This window comes from Anser brachyrhynchus, assembly GCF_964034855.1.
Source record: "Anser brachyrhynchus genome assembly, chromosome: 11".
NCBI lineage: Eukaryota > Metazoa > Chordata > Aves > Anseriformes > Anatidae > Anser > Anser brachyrhynchus.
In genome coordinates, this window is record NC_137706.1 from 8,175,101 (window position 1) to 8,187,480 (window position 12,380).

At 38.3% G+C, this 12,380-nt stretch overlaps 1 protein-coding gene across 1 annotated transcript in view; it reads right to left on the reverse strand.

Annotated features, from left to right (window-relative positions):
* ACSBG1 (acyl-CoA synthetase bubblegum family member 1) overlaps positions 1–12,380 on the reverse strand; it is an 89,223-nt gene that overhangs the window by 56,955 nt on the left and 19,888 nt on the right. Inside the window, exons 9-16 of the mRNA XM_080607562.1 lie at positions 10,463–10,612; positions 8,100–8,276; positions 7,195–7,376; positions 5,895–6,128; positions 5,196–5,413; positions 2,399–2,538; positions 1,604–1,850; positions 805–877 (exon numbers count right to left, since the gene is read on the reverse strand). Of these exons, the coding sequence (XP_080463688.1) occupies positions 805–877; positions 1,604–1,850; positions 2,399–2,538; positions 5,196–5,413; positions 5,895–6,128; positions 7,195–7,376; positions 8,100–8,276; positions 10,463–10,612 (1,421 nt within the window). The remainder of the gene's footprint in view (positions 1–804; positions 878–1,603; positions 1,851–2,398; positions 2,539–5,195; positions 5,414–5,894; positions 6,129–7,194; positions 7,377–8,099; positions 8,277–10,462; positions 10,613–12,380) is intronic.

Here is a 12,380-nt window from a genome sequence, read left to right on the forward strand (position 1 = left end):
TTGCAATACAGATGAACTTTCCTTCTAAACATTTTTGCTTTAAAAAGTCCTGCGAACTCTTTAAACTACAATTTAGAACACAAACTTATTTTTATGTGAGAGCTCCTATATTACCTAGTTTTTCTTTCACTCTTAGGAAGCTATTCCCCCAACTTCTTGGATTGCTTGTTTTTAGGGGAAATAACACTTATTTCAACATGGATTTAAGAAGTGATGACTTGCTGCTTTCAGAAAAGTCTTGCCGAAGTCTAGCCCTTAGAGAAGAGTGTTGGTTAGGCTCCAAAATGGTATGCTAGTGAAAATACGCTTCTCCCTTGGAAGGAAAAAAAGAGGCCTTTTGATTTTTTTTTTTTTATAATCACGTTTGTCCCTGGAATGGTATAACGGTTTTGCTTAACACTACTGGTAACTACTGATCTACCAAAATAAGGCATGAGCTACAGGCAACCTCCTGCAGAACAACAACAACAAAAAGGTAAATCACTGCATAACGGTTTTCCTTCTGTTTCAGTCTAGAGTAATTAGTTAGTTATACCCACTTCATACATAACATGAGGGTGTCTTTAATCTTGTTCATTTAGGGCATAAAGTAAAAGCTGTATTAGAAAAAGGACGCACTATAGATGCTTCTATGCAAACAGGACAAACTATCAGGTGAGTATCAGGAATAACTAAATTAATACAGCAGTTTTCTAGTGAAACTAGACTACATAACAAAAACAAATTTTCCTTAATGCTTATGATTAGGAAATACTTTCTTTAGCTCACAGATCTTCCTTAATGCTTGGATGAAAGACTTCTTACTCTTGATAGAAGGAGTCTACTTCTTTTCTGTATTTCTCAAGCACGGTGAGCCGTTTTAACTTCATTGTCGGACCTAAAGAGAAGATGTTAGTCACAACAGCAGAAACAGAACCAAAAATTTCTACTCTGTTTAAGCTTTGGTTCATAACATTTTCTACTGAAGAGCATTGCATGGAAAAGTGTCTACTCTGTTAGCGTAGAACTCTGCTAAAGGAGAAGCAATTGTACATAAGGTTGCCTCCCTCTAATGAGCACTGCAAAGGAAACTGTGGATAAGGGAGTGATAACTGGGGTAACACTTCCAGGTGTCTGCCCCCCCCCCCCAAAAAAACCTAATTAAAAGGCTGACAGTTTTTAAACCTTTTAAAAAACTTTTAAAAAATTCCCAATTTATTCAAAAAAGCCCGATAATGTGTTTGGGGCTCTATTGTCAATCCTTCACTTTATCCTCCATTTTTTTGTTAAGATGACTTTTTGGTATCATTACTGTAAATTATTAATACTTTAATGCATAAAGAATTACCTAGAATTGCTTAACTGCCCTAAGCAATCTCAAATTTAGCCACAGAGTTGTATGCACACTAAATGACCACGTGTACTGTAGATATGTACACACAGCAAAAACTCCAGTTTTTGTAGTCTGTAAAATGCTGCATAACTTTTTTCTTTTCCCTCTAGTGGTTGTACCCAGAATTTGGCATTTGAAACTGGATTTGAATACTCTTACATCAGTTGAATGCTCTTAGATCAGCAGCCCCATTACTGTGTGTGCTCATTAGGATAAATCAGCAAATCTTACCTAGTTCTCCCCCAGAAATGGAAAAATCTGTTGGCAGAACTATCCATTTTTGAATACAATGAACTCTATTTGTAGCATTCATGTTGACTTTGTTGATTCCCTCCTGAATGGCCTGATAGATCGCCTGATCCCTTGTAGCTACTATCTCTGATACTTTAGTGGCTTTACTACCAGTCTTCTGGCAGAAATCTCTAGCTTGCTCAGTGAGAAGGTCAGTGGGATCTGATGTATCTGGGTCCAGTACACTCTAGAATATCAGATGAAGAAAATCATCAAATGCTCAGTCTTACAAGGTATTAAATCAGTGATCATTAAGTGATCAGGTTCTCCCCAACTTTTAAGAATCAAAGCAGCCAAGCAACAATACCCAAATATTATTTAAGCCTGAAAAAGCAGAAATATCTATCTATATATGGTAATGCTTCATTTTCTTTCTATTTAGCTATCAAATGCAAAAAAAAAAAAAAGATTGCTTAAAAGCAGAAGACATGAACAGACTTGAAACACGTCAATTAAAATATGTCTAATGACCTTGAATTTCTACCAGACCTACCAATTATTTCATCATCATAGAGGAGCATTTAGCTCAACACTGCATCGTTCATCATTGTACCATCTAACGATGACAAGTTCAAATCACGATGATTTGGTCTGTAGTTCCCATGTATTTCTTTTTCTTTAACTAATGCCCTCCTGTCAAATTTTGTGTCTTTCTGCCAATGGTTCACAATCCTCCTCATTTTGTTAGGTGCAGGTATAATAGTTTCACTGAAATGAGTATTAAAACTAATGTACCTTTAGGGTCAACAACATGGACAAAAACTTCTTTTTGTCTCCAATCACCATGGCATTACTAACAATTGGGAGTTCTTTTTTCACAGCATCTTCAATTGGAACTGGAGGCACATTTTCACCTCCAGCTGTAATAATCAAATCTAGGAGAAATAAAAAACACACATAAACAAGGGCTATTAGTTGAATTCAAATAAATTCTAAAGAACAGGTTAATTCCTGGATGGATCCAAATTTCTTATTCTGACATGCAGAAATTCCTAGTTTTCAAAAAGAACCAAACCTATTAAGTTGTTAGTATGATTCTCTTCAAAATAGCAATGCTCATAATTTTAAGTATGTGCTCAGATTTTCAATTCTCCCTCCAAGTAAAACATTTGCTCCCATGTACACACAATGCAAATTCCATTATAACAAGCTCCAGATACAGAATAGTTCAGTTGGAAGGGGGCCTTCAAAGTTCATCTAGTCCAACTGCATACAGGATATTATATTTTTATACAATCCAGTAACCGTTACGTCTCATGAGTTGTGTAACACATACCTTTTCTCTGAGCAGTCATCTCTTCCCAACTAGCATAGGATTCACTCTTTATTTTACTGTTGTTGGCTCACCAAAAAGCAAGTTCATGGTTAACATCATAATTCTTAGAGTCACCAACAGGGGCCAGACAAAAGCAAGTTACTACTACATGAAGGCTGCACAGAAGCAACATGGAAAGAAGGGAGAGAAACACGAGGAGGGAGAAGTCAAGATCTGTGAGAGGAAGTTCACAGTGGAAACAGTCATTCCTGCCCTACTCTTGACATGAGGGGACTATAATGACAGACTGGAATCTTAGTATTTTTGAGGTTTGTAAACAATGGTAGGGATACTGACCATTGATAAGGGCATGTGTAACTCTATTTGAATGCATTCATTCTAAAGTATAATACACATATTTACTGAAATTTTCACGACTGAGAATTATCCAAGTAAGTTTCAACTCTGTTTTAATTACACTGTTGAGTTCTCACTGCCCTCAAATAATGGTCTTGGCAGGGTTTTAATAAGTAACATGCTCCAAGAAATAAATAACGCAGGCCAATGGCAGACTAGTCCTTTGTGTAGTAATGCAGATTATATATGAAAGATTGGGTTGATTCCCAAACCACTGCCAGTGATAAAAGAATTTAGATGCAGTCAAGGGAATATGGCACCCTTTCAGCGCTCACACGTGTTCTTTAACATCTCTACTGCTCCTGAACAGCAATGATCAGAAATAACTCCCAATCCATAGTCAACATTCTGGTAAGGAGTACGCATTCATCTCATAATTATAAATGTTATTTCTCCCTAGTCAACACAGTGAGTGCATTTGAGGAAGCATGACTTGTGTTTATAGAAAGAGAGATTTCTGTCAAACCACATAAATACAGCAAAGTTGTTGTGTATCCAAACTTGTAAGAGGTTTTATTTTCATTTCCTTTCCTTTCCTTTTGCCCTAATGCCGTTTTTGTCCTAGTTTTTCAGTCTGAAATGTCAGCTTTTTCCCAGCTGATCAGGAAAACTGTAATAATTAAAACAACTTTTTGTACAACTATACAGATACTCCCTGTATGGGCTCCTCTAGCAAAATCTTGGTGCTTTGCAACTTCTCTGGATCTCAGATATCAAAAAGCAACTTCTACTGTGTCATGCTTAATATAATGAGTCCTAAAACTTGTAAGAACAAATCAACCAAACCAAGAAGTCAGTAAAAGAACAGCTTCTTTACTACCTTCTATTACATTTTACCTTATTTGGACTTGGATTTAAAACTTGAATGAAACTGGACAGATGCTTATTTTATCCAGATGTATCCTACCCTGTAATTTAGAGTAATCGTTTTTAGTTCAACAATCAAGGAAGTTGTGAGTGCAACACAAATGTTATGACAGAATGAGACTAGAAGATGTTAATAACTACATGAAAGAAAAATGGATCAGATGAGAAAGCAAATTAAAATCAAGATAACTGTATTTGATGCAGGCTATTAATAGCATCTACTCAAGTCCTGATGCCTAATAGGCTACTATGTTATCTTATGACAAATTCACCCATCCATGTTCTCTCCCTAGTGATTCATCATATATTCTAAGATGATAGTTACTCAGTTTTTAAATCTTCTTCTGTTACATGTCTACCATGACAAATCTCACTCTACAAACACACATTTTGAAAAAGTGCTTCCACAGTACCAACAACCAGTGTTATTCAAGCAAGACTTCAACCTATATACTGTAATAATACCCAGGTTTATTCCTTTAGCTCTCCCTCCCTCTGCTTTCAAATTTCAATAGCGGCCTCTGCAAACAAATCGCCTAAGGCATCAGAGGAACCTAGCTCTGACCTACAGCAATAACTTTTATATAATAGAGGGCTGTCTCCTGTTACTGTCTAAACATTCTAATGTGTAATTAAGACAACCGGGCAAGATTCAAAGGAAGAGCTTAATGGATCATTAGAATCAAAGACAACACACTAAACCTGCATTACTATTTTGTATGACTTATTCTTAGTAATAATGAATAAGGGTCTGGGAGATGAAAAGCCTCATTGTAGGAACTGAATTATCTCCACCTATCACAGACTAGAGGGAAACCTTCCCTAAACAAAGTATGCCACAGTTTCATCATAGGAAAGTTTATTTTCCTTTCCTGTTAGATAAATTCTGCTTGCATTAAAAGAAAAACACTTATTTAGATGCACCACATCTGATATATGACTGAACAGTGATGAATAGTTACTACAAATATGATACAAGATTTTGCTTATTACCTTTAATTCTTCCAGTGACATAGAGAAAGCCATCCTCATCTAGTTTTCCTAAATCTCCAGAATGCAGCCACCCATCCTCATCAAACACTTCTTTTGTTTTGTCTTCCATATTTAAATAACCCATGAAAACAGTCCTTCCCCAGAAACAGATTTCTCCATTGCCTTCTGTGTCTTCATTCACCAATTTCACTCTGCAGCCAGGTACTGGTTTGCCACAGCTATTGGGGAAGAGCAGAAACACACACAGGGAACACAGAAATACTACATTTAATATTGGCAGGACACCTACAATACCAAATCCCTGAACCTATGGAAGTATTAGTGTCAGTTTTCAGTTGTGTATCTTGCCCTGGTGCTTCCTGTTCCCCCCATACACCCCGCCCCATACCTTTAGGCATAAAAATACTTTTCTCTTTGAGGCCTCGTATTTGAAAGTTATCCTGCCATGGGCCAGGGCTATGCTACATGTCTGATCTAGTAACTATGTCCTGCATAAAATGCTGTAGATCACTTTCAGTGCTCTTGACGTGGCATGCTATGGAGGAAATGTGTTCAGTTTCTCACTTGAATGTTTCGTCTCCCAAACTCACAACGGACTGGCAATGCGTTGAGAGAAAGTAAGTGGTAAGATCATTGCTGAACTCAGTGAATACTTTTCTCATAATGAAATACAACATGTAAAATTAACTATAAAATTACCTGTGCTGCCTGTAATTATATGGCCCAGACAGGCAATGTGGGCCTGTGGTCTCACTCATTCCATAGGCCTCGTATAAGGTGATGTTCAGACCCAAGAAAAAATGCAGTGTTTCTGTATTGAGTGGAGCAGCACCACAAAAGTGCTTCTGACAGCAAGAAAAACCCAGAGCATTGCGTATTTTAGCAAGCACCAAGTAGTCTGCTAACCTTGTCCAAAACCGCTTTAGGTCACTGCTGAGTACAAAACACAAAAGAGGAAGATATAGTAGTAAGTCAGAGGAACCAACAATTTCCATAGCAAAATCAGATGCAAGTTTTGTTTAGAGATATATTTGCCTTTTGGTTTTGGATGTTGACAGAAGTCACATCAATAAGAACAGGTAACTTATTTCTCCTTGTTTCATTTATTCAGTGTCTTTCATTGCAAGTGAACTCCAACTCCTAAGGTGTCAGAATACTGCAAACTGAAAAAGAGGCTACAAAAACGTACTGCATAAGACAAAGCTCTGGTATTCCTGATTTTTTATTAGTTAAATGAATCTCTGAGAACCAGTAAAATCTGAAATTTACACAACTTATCTGAGGATTTGAAAGATTAGACAAGGAAATCAGTACCAATGTGCAGTATCTTTGGAAATTCCATTTTCAGTAAGTAATTTCACACTTCATATTTCACATTTTAAGAACTTTGGAACTGTGAGTTAAGTTAATGTTTGAATTTATACAATATTCAGTATCTGTGCACTCTTATTCAGGAAAATAGCTGTTACTCAGAACAGATGATTTATTTAGAGCTCACAGAATTCAGGGGGTTGGGATAGTCCCTGAGTTTGTATCACGATGAGGTATTCTTGCTCCCACGGTGCATACTCCAAATTGTCATGAGAGAGTTTGTGTTTGGGCTGCCCTCAAAATGAGAATTTTCCCCTTCTCACACAGTTCCTTCAAATTCATGCCCTTTCTTCATACCAGTAACTAGTACTTGCACAGTCACATGGTAGGCTGGACCTCTCCCAGCTGAAAACTAACCAGTTCAACTCATAGAAGAGACAGAGTTCAGGGAGGTGTTAGTGGAAATACATTCTTGGAGAAGATGGACGGACCCGTTTAACAGTCACTTGGGTTTATGATTAGCTTACTGTAATTGATAACTATATCCTCCCTCTTACATTATATTTGCAGTGTTGCTAGGCCAAATTTTACCTGTTTACATTTAGAGAGTCTCACTGAAGCTTGATATTTCTTTTAAGCAGATAGCTACTTCTGGGATGATGGAGATCTCACTCACAATAATACTTACCTGCTTGAGCAGTTCAGGTTTCTCTCTAAGCTAACTGACATAGCCCATGACAGCATTTTCCTCTTCAGAAAACCTGATTGAGCAGAAGCATCCTTTAACTTCTCCATGATTTTCTCCCACACTCTGGGAACTCCCATGTGAGATGTCGGCTGCACTTCTTTTAGTGTGTTGATCAAGCTGCCCTGTTAAAATCATTTCAAAACATTGCAAAAGGCCCACATCAGTGAAAAAGAGGTTTGGTGATACACTCTGCATCTTGCAATAACAATACATAGAACATCACTAAACATACAAGATATGAGCAAGGACTGCTGAACCTATTTCAATCAGGTATACTCACTAACATGGATCTGCTCTTACACACCAGGGGAAGTATGTACTCCAAAAGGAAAAAACACAGGTGGTTTAGTTCCTTCTGCCTCCCTTTCTCCCAAAAAAATCTTATACTTTTTCTGCATTAGAGGCACACTTCTGCCTTAATTAAAGATTACAGACCTGGACTACCAAATTTATGTATACATTCAGAATATTTTGAGTATAAATTGTTAAGTTAGCTGTTTAATTACAGAAAACACTGGAACCAAGATCTACTCAGTCTCTGTTGTATCATTTATGAGCTTTATGTAGGGGCAGGTTAGGGTCCAGTTCCAAGCACACTCTTTTTATAGCAGTTTATAGACTCATAACTACAAAGAGACTCTTTTCTATGCAGTTTCACCACATGGGTAAATGGAGTCCAGAGCACTGCATCTTGAGGCTAAAGGATTTTAGTTTTCCACAATTCTTAAAATAATGGACTCTCAATCTTCATCTTCTGCACCTCTTCAAAAAACACATTTCCTCCTTTGGATGTTTTCTAAGATGAAAAAGTGCAAGCTTAATCAGGTGCAATGCAAGGCAGATACCTTCAGAGCATCTGGCTCAGCGAAGTAAACTTGTTCTCCCCATTTGATTCCAGTCCACAGGTCATATATCTGTGCAGCTATGTGGCTGAGTGGAAGATAACTGACTATGGACTCTTGTTGGACCTCTGCAGGTTGCATATCTCCTGCTCTGCTGCAATGTGCTGATGTCCAAGTTATCTATTTAAATAAAAAATAAACACATTAGATTTGTTTTCTTTCTTTTAACACAAACTAAGGATCCTTATGCTATGCCAACAAACCTATGACAAGTCTGCTTACAGAAATTGCTGAAGACACTTCAATCTTTAACAACATACCAGATGGCTATTCCTCTGGTGCCATCCAGCCAAAAGCAAGATGAACTCATCTAGTAGCAACAACGGCCTGCAGGTAACAGAAGTAAATGCAGTCTTTCTGCTGCCAGACCTGCTGTGAACACTACCAACTCCCCGGGCCCTAGTGGCGCACTAAGTAAGTCTCCTACTGTGCATGCTTTCTATCAAGCTGACACTTTTCACCAGTGTATGTCTATGTGTTTACCTGAAAAAGAACAATAAACACTCAGTAATCAGTGACCCCACAGGACAGTTAAGTATCCGCAAGAAGCTCATCACATTGTATTGATCACCACATGGCTACGCACAAATGGGGATGATTAGCAGCTGTATCCTGTTCCTCTGGAAGCCTCTGGGAGATTCACCATAGTGGTTCACAAGTGACACCCACCCACACACCTCCCATAAGCAGAACTACATATGTGAATAATGGTTAAGATTCGCTGCTTGACTTCTTAGTGAAACTGTGTTTCCCCCTTTTCTTCCCAGTTCTTCTTTATCTCAGAAGATGCAGCCAAAGGATGCTAAATATACATATATTCATTAACAGAATACAGTATATGCAAGATCCACAAATATGTGTGATGGTAAGAGGAAAAAAATATACACATACGCATAGCAGAGAAAGAGGAGATGGCTTTTTCAGAGGAGTCTAATCTAAACTGGGTAGGATAGGACACAGAAAAAAAGTTACTCAGCACAGCAGGGAAAAGATATAAATCATGCAATACCTGCTCTCACAGTATGTTCCAGCCAGTTGCTTTTCTTCAAAATAAATTTCAAGGTTAACATGAGAGTAGGTTTGGTCTAAGAAAACAGCAGTTCTCCAGAAAAGCTTTTAAGGAGCAGCATGCTGTCAGGACAGGCCACTCCAGACTTAGGTGGCAGCATTGGTCAAGGAGCTACTGGAGACTTAAACACGGTAGGCAGAATGGGATGTCTTTGAAACGTGGCTATATTGATTGCTTATCCTCTTTATCCTCCAAAGCCTCACAGCATGCAGGCATGCTCACAGTAGATCTGTGTGGGTGCATGACTGACTCAGCATTGGTTTTACAGATGGACAGTGGCAAACTTCTTTTGACTAAAGAAGGCAGCAGCAGTTACAGGCAAGGAGTGTTTTCCACTGTTGGTCAACATAAAAATAGCTTGTTTGTGATCATCAGCCAGAAATAGTTTGGCAGCTAACATGGAAATGACACCAGACCCCTTTGAGACAGAAGAGCATGGAATTTGCAATGTCAGATAAGTCTTTTTGTCCATCGACTCCACTATGTTCTCCTTCCAGATATTACTGTGCTGATTCCCTACATTTGGGTGAATTGCTCACTATCTGTAATAGTTTCTGCATTCTTCTAAGAGGAGAGGTGACAACTTAGGCCAGCCCTTTCACAGACTAAGTGTTCAGAGAGGCTCTCTACCACTTCCCACTCCTGCTCAGCCACCTTAAGTAAAATAAATCAACTACAGCCAGATCTTAGCTAGTAGACCTCTGTGGAGAGCCATTTATGTAGTTGACCTTGCTGTTCTCCATCAGTGGGCAATTTTCTATTCACAACAATACAGCTAAGGTGATTATGAGTACTAGGACTAAAAAAAAAAAGAAAAGTAAAATTTGCAAAAGTAGTCTGTCTCAGGCTCTTCTTACAGCAGCTGGCTGATGCATATGATTTGCTTTAAGATGACATAACAACATCACTGAAACGTTATGGCTATATATAAATTATTTGCAGAATTAAAGTACTGTATCTCATAAACAACCCAGCAAGTAACAAAATGCATACTCATAAGTTACATTCAAATTTGTGAAGTGCTACTTAGAATGGAGTTTTATACTTCACCGTGCTTAAACATAAGCAAAATCAGATGACTCCATTTTGAATATTGCTTTGTACTACACTATCCGTGTTGCAAAACCAGAGGAATTTCAAGGCTCTTCTATTATGCACCAGTCATTTAAAAAGAACAGGAATAAGTATCCTCATACTTTGCTATTTTTATACTAAAGGAGGAGCTTAAAGTACATACATTGTCATGACTCAACATGGCTCCTTTCGGCTTCCCAGTTGTTCCAGACGTGTATATTAGTACACAGCATTGATTCGGCTTTTGGGAGTTAATAATATCATCCAAAGTAGCATCAGATATGTCATCTCCCAAGTCCAGAAACTCTTCCATCTAGAGCATGTAACAGAAAATACAGGATATCATGAACCTCCTTGCAAGTGGAAAAGATGCAGCACCTTACCAGCCTAAAAAGAATGGCAGAATAAGTTTAGTGCCTTACTCTGAACACATTTCCAAGACAAGTTTACCTCAGGTCTTGCCTATGTAAAGAACATAAGACTAGTGTATAACTTTATGTGGAAACTGCAAACAGACTGTCTGAAATTATGCTGCTACATGTCTTCCCAGTGCCTATGAAGGGAATGGTAGTCCCATTCCTCATCTAAGACAGATATTATGTACAAGTCATACAGGATAAAATTCTGTTACTGTCTTACACCTACTAGGACTATGATTCTTATTTAAAAGAATCTGGATCTACATTTTTAAGAGTACACTTATGACATTCAACTTATAATTCACCGTTCTTGTACCTAACTATATAAAGCAAAAGAATGAAAGCTTCTGTGCAAAAGCATCATCATCTAGATGGGTGAATGGCTTGCCCAAATTCCCTGCTATTTAATAGCAAACAGAACATTTAATGCTGGTCACAATCTCCATTTTAATTTGCCTCCATATAGAATGAGCTAAACTTTTCATGATGGTGAACTTCTGTGCAGCACAAATTGGTCCCAGAAACATGCTGAGCCTGATCATCTATATTTTATTGGTCGTTCTCAGATGCATCTACCACATGCACCTGATATCCTGCTGGGTATGCCACTGATTTCAATGCAATGAAAACTAGGGTAAATAAAAATTAGTCAATAACCCAAGAGTCAACTTCCCATTGAGATCCAATGATTCAACCAGTGCTACAGAACTGTATTATCCAAGAGCAAGATGCAGCACCTCCATTCCACAATGATTTCTTGGAGATATATCTAGGACCACGGAGTAATAAAGAGGATGATGTGAAGGACAGCAGAGGTTAAAACCTCCCCTTGTGCATGAGGGGGAGTTCATTCCTTCCTTCAGACCTCTGCTGTTGCTAGTGTGCTACTAAGGTTACAATAGCTAGCCTCTGTGGCACCCAGACTTCCTTTTCTTGGGTGGCAACACTGTCCTAGCATTCTGCTAACCACCAGTGACAAGCTTCATATATTCTTCCACCATATCATCTCTCTGGGAAGAGGGGGAGTACAAAGCACAGCTCCAAAGCAAGAAAGGATTCGTCACGTATTATCTCTTCCCACAGAATACAGCTGTATCTATTTCACCAGCTCCTGGAAAGTCTGGAGGTGTCAAGGGTGTAATTGTTTCTATGTGACTTATCATTTGCTCCTGTTTTCCTGACCTTACTGCCTTCTCATACCAGAATGTGTTAATCGCTTGTGCATCTGTTGCCCAGGCTTTATTTACTGAACAGTACCTGCAATAGCGAGTGTTCCTGTTCGGGAGTATGAAAGGTACAAACAGCCATACACATTACTGACTACATTTGCCTTCTGGTAACATGCACTGATAAGAGAACTAAAGCTTGGCCCCTACTGCAGCAATTGCTCATTACATCTCCGCTGTCAACTTCTAACATAAATCTCTTTCATCATATGCCATGTAATTTGGATGCCTTGCCTTCCATCCAAGTTATAAAACCATTTCTGGCTTTGGTGATTTGATCTCCAATTTTTCCTTTACACAATATAAACTAAAGAAACTATCAAGACTTTCTCAAAGCTACCCTTCTCTATTGAGAAAACATGTCCAACCTGGCACTTGAACAGGACGGTTTTCGAATGTATCTTTCAGTAACAGAATAAACCATGCATTACTTCTC